At 47.4% G+C, this 27,237-nt stretch overlaps 1 protein-coding gene across 2 annotated transcripts in view; it reads right to left on the bottom strand.

Moving 5' to 3' along the window:
- TRIM35 (tripartite motif containing 35) overlaps window positions 1-27,192 on the bottom strand; it is a 134,269-nt gene extending 107,077 nt beyond the window's left edge. For both annotated transcript variants that reach the window (XM_069233747.1, XM_069233746.1), the window contains exon 1: window positions 23,337-27,192. In XM_069233747.1, coding sequence (XP_069089848.1) covers window positions 23,337-26,210 — 2,874 coding nt within the window. In that variant the 5' untranslated portion in view covers window positions 26,211-27,192. The remainder of the gene's footprint in view (window positions 1-23,336) is intronic.
- Between the last annotated feature and the right edge of the window lie 45 nt (window positions 27,193-27,237).

Below are 27,237 nucleotides of genomic sequence, written 5' to 3'. Positions count from 1 at the left end.
CATGGGTAGGGACTGGTGGAAGTGTCCCTGATTCTTCACTGCAGAGAAGCTGGGAAGGGAGAGTCTACTCCTGCCAGCAGCCCTTGAACTGAACCACCTAAGGGGAGATGGGCAGGGGTGGGTTATAAATCGAACACTATCCCAGGGAACTCAGAGATTGGGAATCTTCCCCATCAATGGAAGACCTAGTTGATGGCGAGAGCTCAGATCATGACGCTGATTCAGAAGATTAACTTGGCCAGAGTGGTAAACCCTGGCAACCGGATGCCAGCCATCCCAGGTTGGTGGATGAGACCCAAGGGTTCCATTTGACAAAAGGGATTGTAGACATGTAGGTAGCACATGATATGTAGCACTTGTGGTCCCAAGTGGACCCCATGCAAAGAAGGTGGCTCTGTAAATCAACAACAGACATAAAAAGTATCTAGAAGAGGTGGTGATGGGCCATCTGTGGGTGGAGTTCATTGACCCTCTAACTCTATGGCAAAGTCAATTTGAACTCTGAAAATGATGAAAACATGGCCCCCTTTTGGGCAAGTTCATCAAGGACCAAAGAAAGGAATCAATTGATCATGCGGAGCCGGTCAATGGAAGCTCCTCACTAGTGCTTGCCTATTGACAAAAATAATATTACACAGCCAAGAAGCCAAGGAAACGGGCAATCTCCTCTCCACAAACAAGTGGTAACTTGAGCACAAACAGTGAATGCTTCCTAGGAAATTCTAACCAGCTGTTATTCCAAGCCTGTCAAAGAGGTGAAGGCCCTAAGAGAGCAATCCAGTGGCAAGAGTAAAAGAAATTTGGAGGATATTTTCCCACCCTGAGGATGTTCCAAGTTGGACAAATATCATTCCGAGGTGAAGCCTATGCTCCAGGAGGAGTATCAGATTACCAGTCTTCCCGCCCCGCCCCCCCCCCCCCCCAAAAAAAAAACATAAGTGGGCAAGGTCCATTGTCTGGTCATCAATCAAATCCTTAGTGACAATTTACACCCAAACAACCAGATAACTAGAGATTCCTTCATTTCACCTTTGGTACTTCCTTAGATCTGGTTATGGAAACCACAAGTGTCTGGGTTGGGGATTTCATCATAGGTAGTCAGTGACCCAAACAAGAATTACATTTATGTATCAATTGTTGCAAATGTCTGGCAGGTTCCTCTGCGGTGAAATACATGATGCAAGGCGTTGTGCTCAGTATTACTGAAAACATACAACTTATCAGCAGTCCATTATGTTAACTATTTAGGACGGACTAAGGCAAAGGCACTGGCAAAACTGTCTAAGGATTTTTTGCATCTCTGTCTGGATAATACAGTTCCATGGAATATTTGACAGCAAAACAATGTGGTGGCCAGCAGGAATTCTAGCTACCAGAAGGATTCCAGTGCTCAGCAGCATTACTGGATATTGGTCCATCAATCTGTTCCCATCCAGATTAGATCACCAGTTTAAGAATTTTAAGCTTGATCCTTGGCCTGATGGCAGTAGTTACGGATGACATCACTCGGGCAGGCCAAAAAAAAAAAAAGAAAATCTGTGCAGGGGCCATCCTGGGGAGAGAGGGGGTGAACACACATCTCTATGGGGTTCATTATGAACCTGGCGGTCCTGCTCTGCTACGCCGGCGGCCAGACCGCCGACAGTGTGGCGGTGCAGGACCGCCAAGTTATGACAATGGAAGTGAACTGGATGTATTGCAGCCAGTTCACCACCTTTACCTCCAGGGGGGTTTGACCGCTTGGCCGAAGGTTGACCACCTTCGACCCAGCGGTCCACCCAACATCGCCCGCGGTATTTTGAGCATCCTTACCGCCAAGGATTCCGTGGCGGCAGCCACACCTCAGAATCCCTGGCGTTAACGATACTGGCTTCAGGAATGCTCATTCCTGTCACCACAGCAGAACTCCCCAACCCCCCCCCTCCATGTAGGGCCCACCCTGACCCCATCAGAAGCCCCCTACCCCCTCAAACAGTGACATCCCCTCCCCCGATCCCCATTCTGAACCCCCATCCCCAACGCCCATTCCGACCCCCCCGTACATCCACACAGGCCCACACACAAACATACATACACGCACACACAGCTAAGAAACCCCCTGCATACACGCATTCAGACACAAACGACACCTCCACCCCTCCTCCATTCACACAAACACCCCCCCATTCATGCACTCGACATACCCCCTCTCCCCCATCGGTCGATCACCTTATCTGGTGGTCATCCAGGAGTGAACTAGGTCTATGGCGCTTGCTCCGCCACCAGCACCCTGCCACCACAACACTGCCACGCCTATTACTAAGTCGTAATAGGCGTGGCGGTGTTGGGTTGACATGGCGGTGCCAGTGGGGAAATCTCCACTGCACCGCCAACCGCCAGTATGACTGCTTGCTTTAACCAAAACCATAGATTCATCCTGGGATATTTGTTTGAAGGACTGTAGAAGTTGGGTTGGTTTATTCTTAGAGGGTATTTTAGGAAAGGGGTTGGTGCTGATGTTTTTCTTCTGTTTTAAATAGGAGTCGAATGTGTCTGCCTTGGTTGTGTAGTGAGTTGCCAATTTGTTTGTGAAATCTTGAGTAGTGGGATGACTTCCTTCCATGCATGTAGGTTTTCGAAATTCTTTGAGAATTTTATCAAATTACGTGGTTGTAGATTGAGCATTTTGAATTCTGTCTGAGTAGTACCTTTTTTTTTTTTTTTAGCTTTTTTGATTGTATATCCTGTTAAGTTTGTGTAGCTGCAGTTTGTCTTGACTGTTTGTTTTGAGCCAGGTCCGCTGCAACTTTCTGATTTGTTACTTTATCTTTTTAAGTTCTGTGTTTCTCCAATGTGTTGGTTTTCTTTTGTCGTGTATAGTTTTTCTGAGTGGTATTAGGATATCAAAAGCTTCCTGTAGCCACTCAACGTTTTGGCACATAATTAATTGTATCTAGATCTGTGTTGGCTGTTAGTTGTGTTTCTAAGTCATCCAAATTGAGTTTGCTCCATGGTCGATAGGTGTATGTATGTAAGTAGTTGTGGGGTGTGTTGATTTGTGGAGTTGATTGTCGGAAAGTTATCAAATGGTGGTCTGACCAAGTGATTGGTGTGATGCTATGAATAGTAACTAGTTCAGGCTTAGCAAAAATGACATCTTGGATGTGACCAGCGATGTGTTTGGGATTGTGTACAATCTGATGTAGGTTCAATGCGACTAGGCCAGTGGTGATAGCTTTTGGATGGGGCATATTGGGTTTGTCAAACCAAATGTTTAGATCCCCAAGAATGCATAGGTTGGAGTATAGAGTATAGTGTAATAAGGTTTGAGACTGTGTCTAGAAAAGCATCTGGGAATGTGGAGTTGTTAGGTGGAGGTCTGTAAAGGAGGAGAAAGTTACAGGAGGAAGTTGGAGTAGGGTGGCATCTGGTAAGGAGGGCTTCACAACCTTGTATGGAGATGTTGTCTGTTTTACTGAGGTTCAATGCCTGTTTGAATATAATAGCTAGTCCACCTCCTCTCTGGCCTATACGGTTTTGTGTGATTGTTTGATAGCCTGGAGGAACGGCTTCGTGCAACACTGGGGCCATGTCATCTCCCAACCAGGATTCAGTTATGAATAGTAAGTCAGGTTGTGTGTCTGTGAGCAGGTCGTAGATGTGGTGCTTGTGATCGAGCATTTATGAGCTGGCAGTTTAGAAAAGGTGTGTTAGTGGTAGTGTTGTTTTGTTTAGGGGAAGGGGAAGCAGTATAATGTGAGCTTGAAGCAGGAGAGTTGCTAGTTGTGATAACTGTTTGAGGCTCACAATAGTCTTGCTTTTCAATATTGTGTTCCTCTTCCAGCAGGTTAAGGAGGCATTTTGTTGGGTGTGTGTGTGTGGGTGGTGGACTTGGTGGCTGAGAGAGCCATGAGGAGTGTACTGTTTTTATGTAGGGTAGTTTTATTATGTAATAGACAAGGGGATGTGAGGTTGCTATGAGTGGCATGTTTTTTATTTTGTTTGCATTTGCTTAGTGTGGATGGAGTATGGGTTAGGGGTGGTGGAGGAGCATGTGGATCATGATGTAAGGCTCTAAACTGTGCAATGGAGGAGAGGCGAGTGAATGAAAGTTGCTGGGTTGGGGTGCTTGTGGTAGGGGTTTGTGAAGAGTGAGAAAGTAGGGGTGGAGATAGGATGGAATTTGTATTCTTTGTGTAGTCCTGAGGGTGGGAGTGGGTATGACGATAAGTGTAATGTAAGTTTGTGTTGCTTTGATGTGCTGATGTTTGTGGTTGGTATTGATTTTGTGGAAAAGTGAGAGGGGATGTTGGTGTAGTTGTTTTTGGTGAGGGATTTGTATGTGAGTTAGTGTTGGTGAGTGGAATTTGAGTGTTAGATGGGGTGTTGATGTGTTTTGGAGACGAATGTACGAGGTGTGTAAGAGGTGATGGATGTGTGTCAGGGGAGTTAGTGTTAGTTGCGATGACTGGAAGAGGTAATATGTGTGGTGGAGTGAAATGTGGGGATTGTATAGTTGTGTGTAATTGGTGTAGAGAGGGGAAGAGTGTTTGTAGATGGTGTGTTTGAAGGCAGGGTTTGGGCATTGTTATGATGACAGGTGGTCTGTGTGGAGCAAACAGCGGATAGTGTTGCTGGTTAGTATTAGCAGAGAGAGTGTATCTGGAAGGCTGAGACAGAGAAATGTATACTGTAGTTTTGTGTTGTGTGGGTGCTGACAGGTTGTGTTAGTGGGAGTGGACAGAGTAGTGTTTGCTGTGAGAAGGCAGGTGTTTGACTGTTGTAGTTGTGGGGGATATGTGTTGTATAAAGGGTATTGTGTTGGATGATGTGGCAATGCAATCTGTCTGTGGTCAGTTTGTGATGCATGAGTTGGATACCTTTGTAGAATATGTGTTTGCATGTTGCAGGATGTGTAGGGGCTGAAACCATTCTTGGTCCACAGAGAATTGGGCAGCATTTCTGGCCCTAGTCCCTAGTAGGCCCAAACAGGCCCAAACAAGCAGCTGCCCTTGTCCTCTCCACCCTTACAGGCCCAAACAGGCAGCTGCCCTTGTCCTCTCCGCCCTTACAGGCCCAAACAGGCATCTCCGCCCTTACAGTCCCAAACAGGCAGCTGCCATGGTCCTCTCCGCCCTTTGTCTCGACGCCCGGGCTGAGACGCCCTCAGTCCTAGCCTTTAATAGCCCTACTGGCCAATAAGAAGCTGGTCCTAACCCTAGCCAATCAAATTTCAAGCCCTGATTGAAACAACTAATGGGAGACCCAGCCCTAATCACCAATCATAGCCCTATTCCTAACCACCAATCACAGCCCCAGCCCTAAAACCAGCAACCAATCAGAATCCCAGCCCTATCCACCAATCACAGCCCTAGAACCAACAGCCAATCAGATTCTCAGCCCTATGATTCTCAGCCCTATCCACCAATCACAGCCCATCAGATTCTCAGCCCTACCCACCAATCACAGCCCTAGAACCAACAGCCAGATTCTCAGCCCTATCCACCAATCACAGCCCTAGAACCAAACAGCCAATCAGATTCTCAGCCTTATCCACCAATCACAGCCCTAGAACCAACAGCCAATCAGATTCTCAGCCCTAGAACCAACAGCCAATCAGATTCCCAGCCCTATCCACCAATCATAACCCCAGACCTGGAGCCAGCAACCAATGAAAGACCATCTCATTTCTTAAGGACAGGACCCAAAGAGTTCGCCTCCCGCCGTTCCTATCAGAAGCCTCCAATATCACCTGTGGCGTCCCTCAAGGATCTTCACTCAGCCCCACACTTTTCAACGTATACATGGCCCCCCTCGGCAACATCGCACAAACACACCACACCAACATAGTCTCCTACGCCGACGACAATCAGCTCATCATCTCCCTCACGAATGATCCCACCACTGCAAAGGACAACCTCCACAACGGACTCCACACCATAGCCAGCTGGATGGAAGCTAGCTACCTAAGGCTAAACACAGACAAAACAGAATTACTCATCTACGGCACCAACCCCTCAGCCTGGAACAACTCCTGGTGGCCCACCTCCCTAGGATCCGCACCCTCACCCACCACCCACGCACGCAACCTGGGCGTCATCTTGGATTCCACACTCAGCATGACTCAGCAGGTCAATGCCATCTCCTCTTCCTGCTACTACACCCTCCACCTGCTCCGCAGAACCTTCAAGTGGATTCCCTTCGAAACCAGGAAGACCGTAACCCACGCCTTGGTCAGTAGTCGACTGGTTTACGGAAACGCCCTATATGCAGGAATCACAAACAAACTCCAGACAAAACTGCAAAGAATCCAGAACGCATCCGCACGTCTCATTCTGGACATTCCACGCTGCAACCACATCTCCCCCCCATCTCAGAGACCTACATTGGCTACCAGTATCGAAGAGGATCACTTTCAAGATCTTCATCCACGCACACAAGGCCCTCCACAACACGGGCCCGACATACCTCAACGACAGACTCCCCTTTCACACCCGACCCGCAAAAATCCAATAAGAAGAACTAGAGTTTTGGAATTTCAAAGTGTCATTTTTGGTTATCTGGTCACATTGGACTGGGTCAAAGTCATAAGTTCAGGCCCACCACAGAGTGTAGGTCGTTACAGGGACCAGGTTCATCCCAGTGGAGCATTTACTTTTTCACATAGTAAAGTTCTATGGGAGGAGCCACAGTACTGCGTCGGTGGGAAGGATGGAGGTTTGTGCTGGTGGCAAACACAGGTGGTAATGTGAAGAGTAGACCACCATCAGATCTTTGCACTAGCGGGATATGCAGACCATCGTTGCAATCACGAAGAGTCCAAAACATCAGGATTTTCACCTGGAGGCTAGTTCTTGCAGGCTGCAGCAAGGAGTACACGGACACCATCCAAGGGCACAGTGCACACACCTCTTGGGGCAGCACTCACTGCAGCAGACCAGCAGAGGCCAGCAAACAGGGCTCAGGCATGTGAAATTGCTGCTGGTCAGCTGGGCACTTCTAGGGAAGGCATTTGGAAGCTTGCTGTGTCCCTAAAGAGAAGGTCAGCCAACTGAATATTAGGGTCCCTTCTGGGGATCCTGGGTTCAAGGCAGGCACGTTCAGTCTTCCTTGTTTGGACAGCAGGGCAGTCCTGAATCTTCCACAGATCCTGAGGTGTGCTGTGGGAAGTTCTGAGTGTAAGAAATTAAGAGTGGAAGGGTGAAATAATTCTCAAGCAGCAACCCCTATTCTCCTCCGGGTGAAGTCGTAAGTAAAACCCCAAGTAATCTGTACTCAACTCTCTGGTAGCTTGGCACAGAGCAGTCACAACTTAAAGGCAATGTACATAGTAGTCATGCCGCATTGCAAACAGTCAAATTGAAAATTACACAAGAAAACTCCCACACTACTTTAGGAGAATAGAGCACAATTTAATAAATAAATCAAGGCCAAAATAACAAAACTTCCATCAGTAAAACAAGAGCTATACAATTTAAAGGATTTAAGTGAAAATATCACCAAAATGACCAAAGCTGCACTCGCTATCTGGAGTGCAAGACAGGGAGAAAGTCACAAGTTGGGTACAGGGACCAGGTTAGTCCAGTTGACAAGTTACCTTCTCAGTCCAGTGCAAAGAGTCCCATTCGCGGTGAAGGGGGGCCACGAGGAGCAGGGAAGTGTCACAGTTGGTCAACAATGTAGCGCAGACAGCAGTTGCATTAAGACGAAGATCCTTTTGTTGTGAGTGATTGGGACGGTGCTTTGCGATGGCACTCCCTGCAAGCTGTCAATGCTGTACCGTTAAGTGTCGGGTTGCTGGAACTTTGCATTGGCGGGCAGTGCAAGAGACAAGGTTTTGGCACCAACAGGCCAAATCACAGTTGCGTAAAGAGCCCAAAGACTTAAATTCTGCTCCACTGAGCCCACACCAAGGGTACAGGACTTGAGGGGCATTACTTTGGGGTCAGGTGCTTGCTTCAGCAGATATGGTTGCTGGTTCAGGTACTTGTGAGCCTGGTATGTCCCCGTGGCTCTGAACAAGAAGCTAGCAGACTAGCCCTTGGAATTACTCTGGGAGTCTGGGGTTCAAGCGCAGGTCCAATCCCTCTGACTCAGGTAGGAGAGCAGCAGGACAGACTAGCAGAAATTCAGCAAGGAAGCAGAGTAGCAGTGTTTTCAGCAGCACAGCAGTTCTTCCTGGTAGAGTATCCACAGGTTCAGAATAGTACTGAAGTGGTGGTATCGGAGGTCCAATATTTATACCTGGTTCTCTTCCTATGGAAGGTGGGAGAAGCTTCTAGAAATTCTCTTTGAACTGCACAGACCTAATGCCTTCCCTGCCCTGGTTCCAGACTCACTACAGGGGGTATGCAACCCTTTGTGTGGAGGCAGTACACAGCATAATCAAGTGTTATATGGCTGAGCCTAGCTCCGCGCCCCATCCTGCCAGTCATGGCCCATCTCGGCACAGCCAAGCTCTCTATTGTTGTAGGTATCTAGGAGAAGCATACAAAGCCTAACTGTGTCACTTAGACCGAGTCATTGGACCCAGAGACAGGCTGCAGGCACTAAATGTCAACTTTAAAAAAATTAAAAAAACACAGGAATTTTCAAAATTGTAATTTCAAACACAAGCAGGTTACCTGTTCCCATTTGAAAGTTACAGATTATTAAATGTAATAAGGTAACTCCCACGTTAACCCATGGAAGAAGCTGGCCCTGCAGTAGTGAAAAAACAAATTTATGAGTTTTTCCACTACCAGGACATGTGAAACTTAAAATTACATGTCCTACTTTTTAAATATATTGCACCTTGCCCTCTAGGCTTTTTAGGATCGATCCTTGGGGTGACATATACTAAAAAAGAAGTTTGGCCCTGGCAAAAGGTTTATTTTGCCAGGTTGAAATGGAAGTTTATACCTGCACACAGAGGCTGCACTGGCCAAGCCTGAGCCATGTTTAAGGAGCTACATAAGCAAAGTGCTGAAGGTCCACTAGTAGCATTTAATTTATAGGTTCTGGTACATCTAGTACCACTTTACTAGGGACTTATAAGTAAATAGGCCAGTTGGGGATAAGCCAACGTTACCATGTTTTAAGGAATGACCACATGCACTTCAGCACTGGTTAGCAGTGGTAAAATGTGTGGAGTCCTAAAGTCAACACAAACAAGGTCAGCAAAAAAATGGAAGATAAAAAAATACATTTGGGGTGGGGTTGTGGGTGGAGAGGGGGGTTGACTTGAGGTACCAAGGGAGGGATTCTCCAATAATTCCCAGGAACCTCCTAAACAGGAAGGCTCCAGCCACAGTAGGAAGGAAAACCAGTTTAGACCCTACCAGGAAGGCAGTGGCCAGGAAGCTTAAGATAGACCTGCCTCATGGAAACAGGGGATCCTGGCTAATTTTACAGTAAGTCAGAAACAAAGTGCTCCAGTAGGAAGTGCTCACGGGCTGTGAGAAAATAGGTGTTACATTTTTTTTTCAGCCACTAGCTAGAGTAAACAAAAAATCTGGCACCTTAAACATTACCACCCCCACCACACTCAGAACATTTCTGGATCTTGGAAGACTTAATCTGGAGAGGAAGGCCCTGCTACAAGAATAAGAGTCATACAAGCAATTTGGCATCCAGGGATTGGAACAGGAACAACTCTCTCGGGATCAAGTGAGAGACGTTCTCTTGACCTGTTTCATGGAAACAAAAAGCAGAAAGACTGCCGAGTCAAAGAGGGCCCACCCAAATAAAAAGTACTAGACCCTATAGAAGATCTGGATGGAGAGAGACATGGTGTCCTGGCACCAACCCTTCAGTGCTAGGGGCTCAGGACCGGCCAGAAGAAGCTCACTCTCAGCCATGGGAAACTAAGGGCCAGATTTAAATCTGGGCGGGAAGGATACTCCATTGCAATAAAGACAGCGTATCCTTTGCACCAAGATAATAGTCTGCCTGCCAGGTTTATATATGGGCAGCCCATTGGTGTAACCATGGCAGATACTACTACGTCTCCCCCATGGTTACACACCTCCCATGGTCAGACAGAGTAAGCTTTTTTTTTTTTTTAATTAAAATAAAAAAAAAGTTTGACAGACCTGTGTGTCAAATTTAAATAAGCATCAACAGCTCTAGAAATGACTGCAAGATTAGTGGTCATTTATACATTTGTGGGCAGGGTAGTTTTGGCCTCATGGATGTGAAGTCCCCCACCAGGATGATGGACAATCTCCATCTTCCAATATTTAAACCCGGACCTTAGTCCAAAAGGTAGAATGTTTTACCAGGACATGGCACTTTGCTTATCTGACCTCGACTGCACTGTGGTCTTCCTGAATTTGTACCTAGGTCCCCATCAACCACAATTTTTTTTTTCCCCCTCCATGGCACTTTACTTTTTCTAGCCCCTATATACCTTAAAAAGAAATACATAACTCCAGTTCAGCGTAAGCTATTCAGATGATCTTGGTGTCTTTGCTCATTAAGGTTCTCTATTTTTCTACATGGGTCTGGGAGTTGTGTTTTGTGGGCGTCACTTCTTAACTGTTCGTACTGCTTGAACTCAACACTTCACAGGGGATTGCCTGTTGCTTGTGCCATAGCTACCAAAAGTTGAGCAGAGATCTGTTGGAACTGCGCATGGACCTAATCAGAATGGCTTTATTGAGTTGGTAGGGTTGCCATGACTCCCAAAGTAACAACCTTATTTCTGATAAACTTCACATTTAAAGAGTTGTCATGACTGGGTGTTCCTAAAGTCCACATCAGCCAACCCAGGAACTGACAAACTGAAAGAAAGACAGAACATTTTGCTGGGAACATGAGAAAATTCAAATTGTTTAGTTTTAGGGTTATGAAGCAAAAGACTGCAGCAACTATCACATGCTATATAAAAGCATGCCAACTCTCGAACACAACATTAATAAACAGGCATTTGTAAAGCAACAGGTCTCTGAAAGTTAGAGCTATTTGTGTTGTACACGACAATGTCTTTTTGTTTGGAGTGTAGTGGATGTATGCCAGGTGCCACAGCAACCCTTCCAGGCCTGTTGCTGCAGGAAAGAGGACGCAACAAGGCCACCATCTCAGGAGTGTTTTTTCCCCTCATTCCTACAGACTGGCTGGGATACCCTGGAGATGCAGCCCTTTCTAGTGGGTTTACCTAAACTTTTATAGCACCAAAACAAACCACGAAGAGGCCCCTTCATGGCATTTAACCTAGAGAATGAGGGGGGGATAGAGTTAGGAGCAAAGAAAGGGGGCAGCCATGTTTTTCTCTGTGTTAAACTTTTAAAGGAAGTATTCCTCTACACTGACAATACCAACCTTACTTTTAAAAACACTGACTGTATACAAAGAGAATAACAGAAGAGGTAGCTTAACTGAACAGGAGGCTTCAAATGAGTGCAGATTGGTGAAACAGCTTCAGTGCTAGATGGGCCAACAGGATAGGCTCCAGAGGTGCAAACATTGGGGACCTTGTGATCCAAGGTCCCCATTGTTTGCACCTCTGGAGCCTATCCTGTTGGCCCATCTAGCACTGATTTGTTTTAACATGGAAATAAAGAAAGGCTTGTACTTTGTATTCATTTAAGCACTGCCTTGGGTTAATAGTCTCATGACAGCCCTCTGCTCAGGACTGGACTCTGTAGAACATATATGTGTACCTGAATCTCCTGGGCCTTGACAGTGTCTGTCTGGTGCATACATTTGTGCACTGGCTCACATTTATGAAGTGAGCATTATCTCTGTTAGGGTGGCTACCCAAAATTTGAAGTCTTGGTCTTGCCATCTGGACCTCTAAAAGTAGAGCAGGAAGCCTGGGCTTGGACAAGAGTGTTTTTTTGCCTATATCAGTGGTGCCCACAGGGGCTCCTACAGGGCTGATTGATGGATATTGTTTAGGTCTATGAAAAGGATTCAAATTTATGTTTTTCTTGGGAATCCAAGGTAGGCCCAGAACCATGTCAGAGTTTCTTGATACCCACATAAAATAAGTTACATAAAAATAATTTATATGGAACTTATTTACACAGTGATTACCCTGCAAGCCTGGCATGGATCCTGCCTTCCCAGTCCTTCAAACGACATGCGTGTTCTATAATGGCGTGCAATACATTTTTCTAATAACCTCAAATTATACCTATAATACGTATATAGCACATAAGAAGTGCAACATAAAAATGAAATAGAAAAGCTGCTGTGCAGTGCACTGCTTCCTGTGTCACTTTATGTTCTATAAATAGGCCACTCACTATCAGCTTGTGAGGTCACCGACATCTCTCCGCTCTGAGCGAGGAGACTGATGACAGATGCCCAAAGCAAGTATTTCCAGCAAGTAGAAAACTCCAGTGTTCAAAATATTTGAAAAGAAAGTACTTTATGCCCATACAAATTATGAAGTGAAAAGTTACCCAGCCTGAATATGCTATGAAGCAGCCATGGCTTTGCAGCCCAAGCCGCAGATGACTGACCCATAGTGCAAGGACATGCAACTAGCAAAGTAGGCCAAACCTCTGTGTACAGAAGCAAACAAAGACTGACCACAAATCATCTGCTTCATTTTAAATGGCAAGTTAGAATTACAGAAGTGAAACAGTAACAAATGTTCACAGGGAGGAGGGGGCATTGGGCTGCCAACCGGCCTGGATTCATGGCTCTGCTAGTTATGTTTTGTAAATCAAGCCATTTACACAAGTGAGTTGAAACTATACAAGCAAATGACTGTGAATCAGACAAGCCCATCTTTCTGCTTCCCGGGAAATCATTTGACAGGTAAATCTCATGGTGCTCAATTAGGTGCTGGAAAAAGGTATCCATTCAAAATAGACCTGCAGACCAGTATGTTGACATTGATTCAGCCAAGGGTGGCCACTGTCCACGTCACTAGATACCTTGTGCCTTGTGTTATATCATGCCGATACTTGGTCCCCTTTACGGTTTTGACACAGTTTCATTGTGTGGCACAGTCATGAATGAGAAATCAAACAGACCTTTTACAGCTGGCAAGCAGCTCTGTGTGAATTGTGATATCAAATACAATATTCTGAAATATGGTGAGGCACAGTCCTCTCCATCGTTTTAAGCTTGTTTGTGCCATTACAGGCTGGGACAAACCATGTGAGAATTAATTTGGCCCAGCCATATAATGGACTTTGTCGGAACAGCTGGGCCAGGGAGCGGTGCAACTTTCAGATCATCTGGCAAAACAGAACTGTGCCAATGGTGCAGTCCCCATATGGGTTTTTAAGGCTATAATTTCACCTAACCACTAAGTGACTCCATAAGGCACCTTCCTTACACCACAGGGCTTGGTTAGACCATATACCCTCTGAAGGAGAACTTGTGAAGCCCCAAATATAAAGCATACAGCATTAGTGTACTCCTGGTGTGTAGTTGTAGAACACACTAAGAATACTCTAAGACAGTCATGTCCCCCTCAGGCAGTGACTCAGCTCTGACCTCTCTTAAAGTCCAAGAAGATGTCCAGAAATAGTTTGGTCATGTGACAGGAATATTTGTGTTTTGAAGAGACTTCGAACCACTGCTCTGAAACAGATCAATGTTGTGATAATGCTGAGAGCTTGATGTGTCCAAGTCTGTGAAGCAGAAACAAGATGTTGTGCCAGCCACAAATTCTCAGTGCCTCAAGTCATAAATATGAATCATGTATTACTTTAGAGAAAAGATTGACTCCTGTATTGGAAACCTAGACTGCAACATGTATACATAGTGCAGTTGAAAAGATGCATTCCTCTTCATAACTCCATCACACAACTAATGAAGTAATAATAAAATTATAACGATCATTTATGTAGCCCACATTAAGCATGCAGTGTCTCCTCTTGGTGCAGGTTAGTAAGAGGAAGGGCCACTAGAATTATGCAGTTCTCCGACTCTGGCATATTCTGCAGAGAGGCAGATCCTTTGCAGAGGTCATCGGCTCACTTTTTAGTGTCTGACTCTTGTGGTCATGAGTTAAACTGGTGCGAATAAGGAGAAATCTTTTCTTAGACCCTATTAGTGTTAGTTAAATGAGACACGCAGGCTCACCATCCTGTGATTTCGGGCAAATCACGTAATCTCCCCTTGCTACCAAAAATGAACGTGTTCTTGTGTAACGTTACTGGTGCTCATTTAAAGCGCTGCAATACCTTTGCATCAAGTTTGCACTAACTGAACTATTTGAAGAGGCCCAACTTACATCCAAAGGCTAGATGTATTTTGCTATCTAGCTGGAGGCCGTGAAGTGCTTGGGTCTGGAGTCACAACTCCTTTTCCACCATTTTCAAGACAACACCATTCGCCATCTTCTTGTCTAGAACTAACCTATGTACTTGGTTGGTGACTCTCCAGAGGCTATCAAGAGCATGTGCTATCGCCTAGTGTTAAGCTCTACTCAAATCAGTTAGCTAATGCACCCACTGCAGAGGTCCTGACAGAACGAGAATGTCACAGATTACAATCCTGACATAGGTTTTTCACAGCTTCATCTCTGCAAGGTTGAGGCAAATGATTTATAGCGCTTTTGTTAATACGAGTTATTCCTAGATTACCCCAACACGCACCAGAGAAAGAACCCTAAGGAACAGGATGTGGCGCAAGTGCCAGAGCTGTCGAGTTTGGAGCTTGGAGAACACAGTTTGAGTCTCAACACCGGATCAACAACCTGCGAGTCTCGGCAAATCACTTAGCGGGTCATTCCGACCCTGGCGGTCGGTGGCCGCCAGGGCCACCGACCACGGGAGCACCGCCAACAGGCTGGCGGTGCTCCTACGAGCATTCTGACCGCGGCGGTTTAGCCGCGGTCAGACGCGGAAAGGCAGCGGTCTCCCGCTGACTTTCCGCCGCTCGTAGGAATCCTCCATGGCTGCGGAGCGCGCTCCGCAGCCATGGAGGATTCCGACTCCCCCTCCCGCCATCCAGTTCCTGGCGGTTCTCCCGCCGGGAACCGGATGGCGGGAGGGGGAGTCACGGGGCCCCTGGGGGCCCCTGCCGTGCCCATGCCTATGGCATGGGCACGGCAGGGGCCCCCGTAAGAGGGCCCCTAAAAGTATTTCAGTGTCTGCAAAGCAGACACTGAAATACGCGACGGGTGCAACTGCACCCGTCGCACCTTCCCACTCCGCCGGCTCTATTACGAGCCGGCGTCATCGTGGGAAGGGAGTTTTCCCCTGGGCTGGCGGGCGGTCTTGCGAAGACCGCCCGCCAGCCCAGGGGAAAACTCGGAATACCCTCCGCGGTCTTTCGACCGCGGAGCGGTATTTCGGAGGGGGGAAGTCTGGCGGGCGGCCTCCGCCGCCCGTCAGACTCAGAATTAGGCCCTTAATCTCCCCTTGCTTCCAAAAATGAAAGTGTTCTTTTGTGATGTAACCGATTCACATGTAAAGCACTGTAACACATTTGTATCAATTTTGTGCTACATCAAACTACAAAAAAAAAAAAAAAAACGCTCCAAAACCTTCAAGTCGCGTTCGCGCTACATGAAATTGGAAATTGCAACAAAAATTAAATAAAATAAAAAAAAAAAAAAAATAAAAAAAAAAAAAGACCGCAGAGACATCGCCCAAAAAAACAAAAAAAAAAATATACAGCAAGATGAACAAACAACATACCGGCCTAAGCACGAAGCCAAAGAGAGAAATAGTGCACCACACTATGTCACATGGCCGATAGTGCAATAATCCATGTAACAGGGTCAGTCTCCTAGGCAGTAAACAAAGAAGCTTCAAGGTGGGACAAACTTAAGGCGTTTACCAATGACATCAAGGGATTTTTGAAAGGCAGGCCCAGAAACGATGAAAGTGATGGGCGCAAGATTGGCGTGGTTAAAGCCCACAGACTAGATTACATGTCGAGAAAAGCAGCTCTTGCACACTGATATGCTCGACCTAAAAAGGAGTACTTTTGTATGGCCTTGCGTTTTGCATTCAATGGATTTAACACATTTAAACTGCCCATGAACAAAACAGGTAGGCACTGAAGAAGAGAAAGAGAACCAAAATTACTGGCTGTTGAGATCATGGAGAAGTGCACTCTGGAGGTTACAGTTCCTATCATCAATTCATGGAACACCATAGGTGTGAAAGATTTTTAACTACTTGTCCAAGTGACAAGATTCTTCACAAATCTGTGTCTCAACATTTGGAGGTGAAAAAATAGGGTAGCACTGGTGCATTAATCTAATAAGGCTCTTTATGAAAGGTTTTGGTTTCCGGGCTCCATTTACTTTAAATATTTGAATAGTTAGGTCCTGTTCATTTCCACGTAGTTTGGCTCAAAGAGGGGCCATGGGACATGTTATGTTCCTCAGTAACAATCTTTCTGGCGGATACTGGTCTGATGCCAATCTGAAACTGGAAACTTTTTGCGACAGCTCATCCAAGGCATCAGAAGGCGCAGACTCTGTGTCAATGTCAGCAACGACCTCCCAGGGACTTCATTGGAAGCATAAAGCACCCAACCAGCATACTGACAGTTTCCTGTGCTTTTATTCTGTGAAACTGAGAAGGCGCAGCACAAAATAAACGTTTCAATCTTATGAATACACGATGATTTATAATCAATGTACAAGTTGTGAAGGCAGGAATGTTTGGTGAAGAATCTACAGGTAGATTGAGTATCCACCTGGAAGATAGTTACCAAAGGTATGTAACTTTTTCTCCTGATGATATTTTTACCTGCAGACCCCTCATATGTGGAAAAGACTACCAGACAATATAGCACTTGGATGAGGGACTTGAAAAGGGTTACACAAGGAAGTCCTGGATGACAGAACAAGCAAAATGGCCGTCTCACTGTACTTCAGTATCTAAGCAGTAATGCTTTGGAAAGCTATACTGAGATGCCCACGTAGCAGCGATACGTATATCAGCCACAGGGACCACTGGTAACGCGGATGCAGAACGCTTAGCCCTGATGGGATACGCTTGTATGTCCTCAGCGGTTGTTAATTAATTACAGAATAGCCGATATTATTGCACAAGATGCTCCATCTTTAATAGATGCTCCTTTTATCCTTCCTCTAACCCACAAGGAGCTGATCATCACTTCAGCAATACTCAGTCTGATGAATGCAAACACTAACTTCCCTTTCTGGATCCATCCTATGGCGCCTCTCCTCCTCTTTGAACGGAAGCAGAGGGGTAACAGATTGACCCAGATGGGACGGGGGTGACAACCCTTAAGGAGAAAAGCGGCTCTGGTTCAGAGGACCAACTTGGAGTGGAAATCAGAAGTGAAAGATGGACAGACACTCATTGCTTGCAACTCAGTGACGCATCCCGTCAACGTAATTACTACTGAAAAGTGTTCTGAATGCCAAACGCCTCATATGGCAGCTATGTAGAGGCTCGAATCAGGAACCCTATCAAGAAAGTCAAAAGCAAATTCAGGTCTCCCTGCAGCAAGACAATTGGTGTAGTGGGGAATATAAATCTGAAACACCCTTTAAGAAATGCAAAACAATGGTTAACTTAAACAGCGAAGGCTGGTCCAGGGGTTTGAGAAATAGTGACGAGGCTAAGTAATCCCTGACCATCTTCACAACACAGTCTTGTTGTGGTAGCACAAAGCCTCAAAAAAAAAAATATATATATATATATATATATATATATATATATCCTTAAAATATTACTAAACCAGCAAGTTTAGTGACTTGAATAATGTACTCGACCCAAATGTAGTGTTCTTGACTTATAAGCTAATCTTAAGTTGTGTGATCCTAGGCAAGTATTTTATTTCACCAAGCCACATTTTGTACTCATTATCACTTATGAGAGAATCTTCAAATATCAGAGTTCAGCATGTCTGCTGTAAAAACAGCACTGACTTAATAGACTAAACCTTTGCTTCCTGTATATTAAGAATCTAGCCTATTCCTCACTTGCCTCTTTCTTCACTAACATGAATTGACATTAGGGAGGGACATGAAGGTTTCTCAGTTCATTATTAAAAAAAACTCTCCCTTTCAATAAATATATTGCTAAAGCCTTATGAACCCCACATTTCCCATTAATATTGCCATAAAATGTCCCCACTGGCAGAGATTTACTGATAAAACTATATAGCATGCAAGCAATGTGTAGAAATCGGGGTTCAGCAAATATTTATTATTTGCACATCACCAAGTAAAGAGTGATGAACAAAGCTTTCTATAGTATTAGAACCACAAAAAATGTGCTTTAATAGATGCTGATATGTGTACAGCTCATTTACAAGCTATTTTACTGATGTGTTAGGAAAAAAAATAAACCAGACATCTTAAGGCCTTTCATTTCACACTCGCTATACCCTAGCATGACAGTCAGACAGTTAAGTTTACAAAATCCTCCAACTTTGCAGTAAGAGAAAGAAAACAGCAATCTGCAGAATAAAGCAGCCAATTGTAAGAAGACATAAGCTGACAAATGACCTCTGGCCTTGAAAGAAATGTGACAAGATAAAAGCAAGTGCCAGACAAAAGCTGAAAGGGGCTGCTGTTTTGCCTCTTTCTATATAGATTGTACTAGTTCTTTGAGACTACTTATGCAGACTCAAGTTTGGTTGGTGCAATGGTGAACCTTTACATGCAAGCCACCATCACAATTGTCTATTCGTGGGCATACGTGGCCCACTACAGTTCAGCGGGTGCAGGGTGGGAGCAAGAATCGGACAAAATAATTGATGCACTAACACGGGGTAGCCCAGAATTCTGGTGTGCTTTTTATGGCAGCTTGCAAATCCCTGATCAAGTACAATCAAAACAACTGAAATACTTTTATAGTGGAATGGTGAAAAAAATATATATTAGATGGTGGTGGGTTTAAAGATTGGTTTCTGGCACTATAAATGCACTGCTAAAGGAAGAGGATAATAGCTGAGATAATAAACTTCTAAGACGGAAGTGCAACCCTTGCAGCACAAACAATGTCCCTGCATGAAGCTCACACTGTAGAGGCCCCGCTACAACGTTAAGACGGAATCCCTGCAAGACAGTCACACTGCTGAGAGGGCCCTGGTCCTACACAGGATCCGAAAGCAATGAGTTGTTACTAGTGGAACAAGTGTGCATCCCTGGACGAAGACCAGAAGTCTTGTATATTGCCTTCGACTTGGCCGTCCCTCCTGCTCCACTAGAAGTCACAGACATTGAGGCTCAGCAGCCGGTCTGGGTTCCGGAGTTGCTGGCTGAGCATGCCTGACCACAGGGATTTGGTGCACACCACCAACGCTTGTGTCTCTGCTATTCTGGCCAGAGTGAGTGCAAAATATTGTAATCCCAAAACTGGACATTTTCGAGATGCTTTCAAAGATAACTTCATATTTCTAACATCGATTATATTTTTCTCCATTTGTTTGTTCTGCTATGTAATTAGTTAGCATGTGTTTCCTGTTAGTTGGGCAAAACTAGGAATACTGCATTACATGAAAAGCAGAAATTGTAAGAGATATTCAGTTTTTTTTTTAAATTCACTGACCTGGGGGTACTTTACTTTTCCACATGCTGCAAAGGCTGGAAACCTATGTAATGTCACAGTCAGTCTGTCCACAGCCATGTAGTGGAGTAAAGTTCCATGTAGTATGATTTGAGCGGGGCATCTGTTAGGACCAGATCATGTCTCATGGTGTACAGCCCTGGTCCCCAACAAGTAGCTCGCAAACGTGTTCTTGGTGAGGAGGATTAGGAAGCTTTCTGGTTTGGTTCCCCCGTCCACCCCACATGGCTACTGGCTTGATGCCTACTCCCCTGGGCACCATCTGCCAGGGAGTTGGGTAGTTGAATGAACTAACAATGTATATCATCACCAGCTCAAACCGACACCTACAGTTGACAGATGCACTAATGGTGCCTTGGTTTTACCTCCTGATTTACCTCTTAATTAGTAAGTGAGACAATATGCAGAACTTATCTGTGCATCCTAAAGGGCCCAAACTATCCTGAGTCTTTCTAATGTTGAAGAGTCTTACCTAGGGCACTTTGTGGGCCAATGACAACCTAAAGTTCTTGTGTACTGGTGGAACCACTCGACTCTCGCGAATACCTGGCTCAGAATTCACAGCCACACTGACCAGCAGTCTAACCGCCCTGTCAGAATAAATGCAATTCTACATCTCTTTGCTGACCTGGTCCCGGGCTTCCATCCAAAGTCCACCCAGTGCAGGCACTCGCTTGCGCCTGGTGGAATTTCTCTCGGGTAAGTCCTCTTGGAAGTTAACAACCCCTATCTGTTCCACGTAGCTCACTCTCCTCTCAGCCGGGAGCTGGAACAAAAGATGCCAGGAGCAGTGCTTAGTGGGAGTCCGCTGTGATCCACTCACTACCTTCTTCGGGTCTTGTCAAATCTGGCAGGGTTCCAGTCTCCTCCTAAGACTGCCAAACACCAGGCTATAGTCAACACTGGTGACATGGGAAATGCCACATAGGCTTCTGGTCCCGCTACTAAACCAGACAATCAAATCATTGCCCAACAGAACACTAGGACCTTGGTTCTCTCTCATACATCAACCTCATCCGACTTACCAATGATCTCCCCCTGAACTCAGGCAATTGGATACTCCATGACCTCTCCACTGGCTACTAAACCTGTGACACTGGCCACGGGGAGAAGGGAGAATCTTCTTGGGTTTAAGATACTTCTTTTCAACTATAAAGTCCTATGGGCTCCTCCACCTTCGAGGGTGGAAAACTTCCTCCCATTGATACTTGCTTATAAAAAATGTGTTTGGTGTATACGCACTTCAATACATTTGGGTCCCTTTACCAAATGCCTCCCAATATGTGCTAGTCTGAATGCACCAGGACCCTCTTCAGTCCCCCTGGCCCACAGTCAACACACTTGCGACTCCTTTCCTCCTGTTCCTGGTGAGCAAATCTCAGCTTCTCCCTCTCAACCTATCTGTCCTCCTCCTCCTCTTCTCCAGTTTTGGCTACCAGGAGACCCTATGGCAAGCTCAGAGTATCAGCTAGACTCAACCCATCAAAAGACAAAGCCTGGTGCCTATGACAATTGTACACAGGTATCAAAGCCAGCGACTGCCTTGGGAAAACAATGGATATCAAATTTGGGGATATATACAAAGTGCGGCTGGGGAAAACACGTGTTAACATGCTAAGAAACTTGACACCAGATGGTGCCCTTCCAGAGCCTTCCACAGTATTTACCCACCAGTTTCCTTTACTGGTCTCCAAAATAAAATTTACATGGACCTCCCTGGCCTTCTTCCAGAGAGCTCTTAACTCTTTAGGGACATGGTCTAGTCCACCCAAATTTGCATTTATCATGTGGAGTCATTTTTAAAGCTGTACACGAGTTGAACTTGTAGATCTTTTGCTGAAAGTTTGAACTAGCTTTTGCACAGTGAGCCGCCAATAGTCAGCCCCTGATTGAGTTGGGGACAAGACGAGCAGGGACTACTGGGCCACAGTCGGGTGGGGCTGGGGTTATTTGCCTTTTATGTCCCAAGTTCAATCCTACCATGGCTCGGCAATACGGAGCAGGACAACACCAACTTTCAGTGGTAGCAATGGTGAACAGTCACATGCTTCTCGGGAGATAGAGTCCAGGTGCACAAAGTCAGTACTCAACAACCACCTGGCAGCGCAAAAAACGACTGTCCAATCCAGTGCTTTACTTTGATAAAGAAAAGTACTTTGATACACATTGAAAACTTAATACTAAACACAACAGGCTACAAGCACAATTGCTTCATTGGTGCTTAGCTACCAAGTCATACACTCCTAAGGGACTGTCCTTCTTGGGACTGAGCAGGTTCTACCCTTTTGGGTTAGAGTTCTAGGGCAGGTATCATGTGCAGATTAGCCTTTTATTGTTTGCGGACTTAGTTGTTCTTTTTAAAAACAGTCCCAATTTCCTACTTCTCACCACAGCAGCAGTCAAGTTAGCCCTTTTCCTTTAGAGAGAACTTGCAGCACGCTTGCTTCTTGCTCCCTCGTCTGGGAGGAGGAGCACCAGCCGGTGGATCCCCCCACATGCGGCAGGTACATTGGATGTCATCACCGAGTCCTCAGAGGCATTCAAAGGACCGGCGATGATGCAGTCCTCCAGTGATGAACCTGCTTCTGGGCCTAGGTGAGTCTCAGGAGGGCCACGGAGGTCAAAAGGTCAGTAAATGCACAGTTCTTGTAGAGACATAACGCAACCTTGGACGCTGTCTTCAGAATGAAGTAGCACAGCTCGTTGGCGCATGCCTCTTTGCGGGTCAGTGGCTCCTACTTTTATACAGTCAAAGCAGACAAGGGATGTGGATTATCTGGGCACTTTGGGAACCAGTTTGGGTCAGCTCTACTTTCATCTGTCCTCCCTAGGATAATCTCCTGACATAGCAGCTGTGTTGTGTAGAGTGATGCTCATCGTAGCAGGGTAGTCTTGAACATCCACAACAGAGGTACAGACAGGTGTGAGTTGTCTGCACACGGCTATCAACAGCCACACTGATTATTGATCAGCAAAAAGACAAGAGGCTGGCCTAAAGCAAAGGACCCTTCAATTCTGAAGAACAGACTGCAGTCCCACCCATCACCCCGACTATCTATCAAATGGTGGTGGTCAGGGAGACTAATCAGCAGCCCCTCTCAGCAAAAGGACTGAATCAAGTTTCTGAAAAAGACTTGCCCCCCCCTCCCTCCAGCTTAAGGCTATCAGCATTACACTCCCACTGTCTGGGAAATAACTTCACCACCATCTTGTGGACAGGATGGGGGAACCCACAATAGAACCAGCAGACCTATGTTATTTTTGCACACAAGCTTTTGAAGCCCAGGCCATAGCACCTAGAAGCAGAACTTTACCCAAATGGGCCAGCAAGAATCTACTCCAGTTACCCAGACAAAAAGGTCTAGACTCAACTAGAAGTCACGAACAAGCCGTCACCAGTGCTCTACATGGTAACCCCACGAAAGGGATAGTCCACTGTCTGACCATGAGGGCAGCCTTGGCACGCCCCTATAGGCCACAAGACAGGTCTAGAACATCATGCATGTCAAATGGAGGCCTCGAGGCACACACACTAGATTAGTGTGAAGCTATGGCCAAATTCAAAGACCAGGATACCAGATACTAGCAGTCTGGTACTCAGTGCTGGGGGAACCCGGCTGCGCTCCATGCAAGGGGCATTCACATCCCAAAAGATAACATGACGTACAGGAGAATAAGGTATGTAGTACATTTAAAACATATGAGAAACAAAAATAAGATAGAAATGAAAATCAGTTTGATACATGCAAGAAAAGATGTCAATATGCAATGTAATATTTGAAAAATAAAGAGAATACAATCATTAAAAGGGTTATGAACACAATAAGGTAATACACTATAGTGAGACACATCAAATGACCTGAAACTAACAACAGTAAAAAAATAAAAAAAATGGCAGCTTCATACCCTGTAGTCCCTGGCGGTCTCGGCCACGGGCCGCACCTTGTGGTTCTCGTGCTGCTTTGAGGCTTGGCACTGCGCGCAGATGACCTCCTTGTCGTCCAGGCAGAAGAGTTTGGTCTCCTCCTGGTGCAGGGCGCAGAGCGCCTCCTTGCCCCTGCGCGCCCGCTGGCGCTCCTCCTGGCGCAGCATCTGCACCAGGTTGTTGAGCGTGTGGTTGGTGCGCAGCGCCTCGAGGGAGGACACCTCCTGGCAGATGGGGCAGGCCTGGTCCGCGCGGTAGCCCCATGAGCGGCTCACGCAGTCCCGGCAGAAGTTGTGGCCGCACGGGAGGGTGACAGCATCCTTGAAGGAGTCATAGCAGACCGGGCACATCAGCTCCTCCTTGAAGCTTGTGGAGGTGTTGGCGTCCGAGGCCATGGCGGGGCGAGATGGAGGTACCAGGGGACCACCAGAGGCACTGCTGGTCTGAGCAGGAGGGGGTGCCCCCGGGGTAGAGGCACTCCTGAGCTGGGTAGAGCGGGAACCCGCTGGGGCACTTCTGCTCTGCCCAAAAGGGGCCACTTGGGAGGCAGCGCTGCGCTGCGTAAATGTGGCAACCGTGGAGGAAATGGCACTGTTGCTCTGGGTAGGGGGTGTTACCAAAGGGGTATGGACACTCCTGATTAGGGTCGAAGACGGTACCAAAGGAGCAAGGGTACTCTGGGTAGAGGTGGGAGTTAAGAGGGCCGGGGCACTAGTGTTCTGGCTAGAACAGGGTATGAATGGGCCTTGGGTAGAAGATGGTGCCACAGGGGCTGGGTGACTCTTCCTGTGGTGAGAAGAGGGGGCCAGAGGGACAGGAGCCGCCCTCCTCCTGTGAGTAGCGGAGAGCACCTGAGACGCAGGAGCACTTGGTCTCTGTGTAGAGTTGGATACCTGTAGGGCAGTATGACTCTGGGGAGAGGAGGGTGGCAGAGGGGCAGGCACACTTTTACTGTGGGTTGAGGGGTGAATAGCTGATGGAGGTAAACTTCTGCTATGGACAGAAGAGGGTGTCAGAGAAGGAGCGGCACACTGGATCAGGGAAAAGGTGGGTCCCGGAGGGGTAAGAGGGATGAGGCCACGTCCGGTCTGGGTAGAGAGGCGAACCAGAGGATCAGTTGAATTATGGGTAGAATTAGGTGGGCCAAGGGCGCTAGAACTCTGGGAAGAGGGGAGAGCCGGAGGGGCAGCGGCACGCTGGCTTCGAGGAGAAGGGGCAGAAGCTATCTGGGCAGGAAGAGGAACAAGGGGAGCTGGGGCGCTCTGGGTAGAAGGAGGAACCAGAGGGGCGGCAAGATGCCGAGGGCTGGTGGCTCTCTGGTTTCTGGGAGAAGAGGCACGGGCACTCTGGGTAGAAGGAGGAACCAGAGAGGGTGGGGCGCCTCGAGTAGGAGGAACCAAGGGGGCTGGGGCGCTCTGGGTAGAAGGAGGAACCAGAGGGGATGGGGCGGTCTGTGTAGAGGTCGCAAGAAGAAGAGGGTCAACGGGGCTCTGGCTTTGGGGACGATGAGCACCTTGGCTTAAAGGATGACCCAAAGGGACTGGTGCGTCCTGGGTAGGGAGAGCAACTGGAGGCGGGCGGGCACTTCTGCTCCGTGTAACTGGGGGGCTGCCAAGCGCAGCAGCACTCTTGCTCCTCCTAGTAGATGAAATAACGGTGGGGGTGGGTTCGCGTGCGCTCCAGCTTCGTGTACAGAGGGTACTTGGAAGGGTAGGATCACGCGCACTCTGGATAGGGGGAGTCACCAGAGGGAAATATGCGCTGGTACTCTGGGTAGGTGGGGTCACCAGAGGGGTCGATGCGCTCGTGCACTGGGTAGGTGGGGTCACCAGAGGGGTAGATTCGCTGGTACTCTGGGTAAGTGGAGTCACCAGAGGGGTAGATGCGCTCGCACTCTGGGTAAGTGGGGCCACCAAAGGAGTAGATGCGCTTGTGCTCTGGGTAGGTGGGGCCACCAGAGGGGTAGGTGCGCTGGTACTCTGGGTAGGTTGGGCCACCAGAGGGGTAGATGCGCTGGTACTCTGGGTAGATGGGGCCACCAAAGGAGTAGATGCGCTTGTGCTCTGGGTAGGTGGGGCCACCAGAGGGGTAGGTGCGCTGGTACTCTGGGTAGGTTGGGCCACCAGAGGGGTAGATGCGCTGGTACTCTGGGTAGATGGGGCCACCAAAGGAGTAGATGCGCTTGTGCTCTGGGTAGATTGGGCCACCAGAGGGGTAGGTGCGCTGGTACTCTGGGTAGGCTGGGCCACCAGAGGGGTAGGTGCGCTGGTACTCTGGGTAGGCGGGGTCACCAGAGGGGTAGATGCGCTGGTACTCTGGGTAGGCGGGGTCACCAGAGGGGTAGATGCGCTGGTACTCTGGGTAGATTGGGCCACCAGAGGGGTAGATGCGCTGGTACTCTGGGTAGATTGGGCCACCAGAGGGGTAGATGCGCTGGTACTCTGGGTAGGTTGGGCCACCAGAGGGGTAGATGCGCTGGTACTCTGGGTAGATTGGGCCACCAGAGGGGTAGGTGCGCTTGTACTCTGGGTAAGTGGAGTCACCAGAGGGGTAGATGCGCTCGCACTCTGGGTAGGTGGGGTCACCAAAGGAGTAGATGCGCTGGTACTCTGGGTAGGTGGGGTCACCAGAGGGGTCGATGCGCTGGTACTCTGGGTAGGCGGGGTCACCAGAGGGGCAGCGGAGCCCGTGCTCAGGGTAGCCGTAGGGGCCAAAGGGGCACTCGAGCTGTCCGCTCCCTGCAGGGCTGCACGGATCCGGTTCCTCTCGCCTCCTCCTCTGGAGCCGGAGCCCAGGCGGGGTCCTCGGGACTCCCGCCTCTTATGACTCGGACTGCGCCGTGACTGATGGGCCATCCAGCTAATAAGGATCCACGAGCAGCGGCTTTATACAGACATTAACGCCCGCTCAGCCGAGCGGTGAGGACGGAGCGCTGCGCCTCGGGCCCCGGTTGCTTGCTGCCTGTCCTCTCGGGGGGAGGAGCACCACGGATCCTCCGCACCTGACTCACCGGCATACCTTTAAATTGGGCACATCCGGTTTGTGTGCGCGGGCGCTACTCACCCGCGCAAGCCCAACTTGCGCCACTGTATGTGACATTGTCATTGCCCCCCCCTGTCCGTAAATATGGAGTTGCCGAACGCCAGTGGAGCGGGCATCTCGGGTCTATTCTTTTCCTTTGCATCCTGGGACTTGCAGTCCGCACTTGTAATTCTTCAGTATCAACCAGTTATCGCAGTAGATTATTTCACGGTGTTCTCTTAGAGTTTGCCTCATGCTGTGCTGCGTTTTGTTCTTTTCCCTAGTTCTTCATTCTGTTTGTCTTTGAACTTGGTGCTTCTCCGTATAGCTGCAGTGGTCCCAAAGGGCAGGGTCTATTGGAAACGACCGCCCCACTTGTTTTTAGTTTTACAGAATACGTTCTACCCTAGTGTTTTTTAAAACGTTCGTGATGAGTTTATTGCTGACTCTGGTGTGCATTTGACGTCAGGGAAAGGGACGTGGCCTCGTTACTGCAAAAACTACGGAGGGACACATGATGGAAGGAGAAACAAGCCTTCCTGCCCGGGTGCCTACGGTGCCACCTGAAAGAAATGTATATGTGTCATGTAAATGTGTGCAGTTGGTTAATCAGCAAATCTAAAGGCTCCTCGGGAGCCAGGTGTGGTTTTAGTTGCTGGAGTCATTTGAAGCTTCGTGATGACATATTTATTCTTTTAGAGAGGTAATGAAAGGGTGTTATCTCTTTCTGGATTGTGTCCTTCTAATTGAAACTTGTAAGAAACACTTTGCTGTAGATACAGTCTGATAATGTATTACTAAAAATATATATATTTTGAACCCACTTGTTTTTTATTTATTTGGCAGCCTATCTTTTACTGT

Source organism: Pleurodeles waltl, chromosome 5 (genome assembly GCF_031143425.1).
Source record: "Pleurodeles waltl isolate 20211129_DDA chromosome 5, aPleWal1.hap1.20221129, whole genome shotgun sequence".
Taxonomy (NCBI): domain Eukaryota; kingdom Metazoa; phylum Chordata; class Amphibia; order Caudata; family Salamandridae; genus Pleurodeles; species Pleurodeles waltl.
This window is presented reverse-complemented; position numbering and strand designations above follow the sequence as displayed.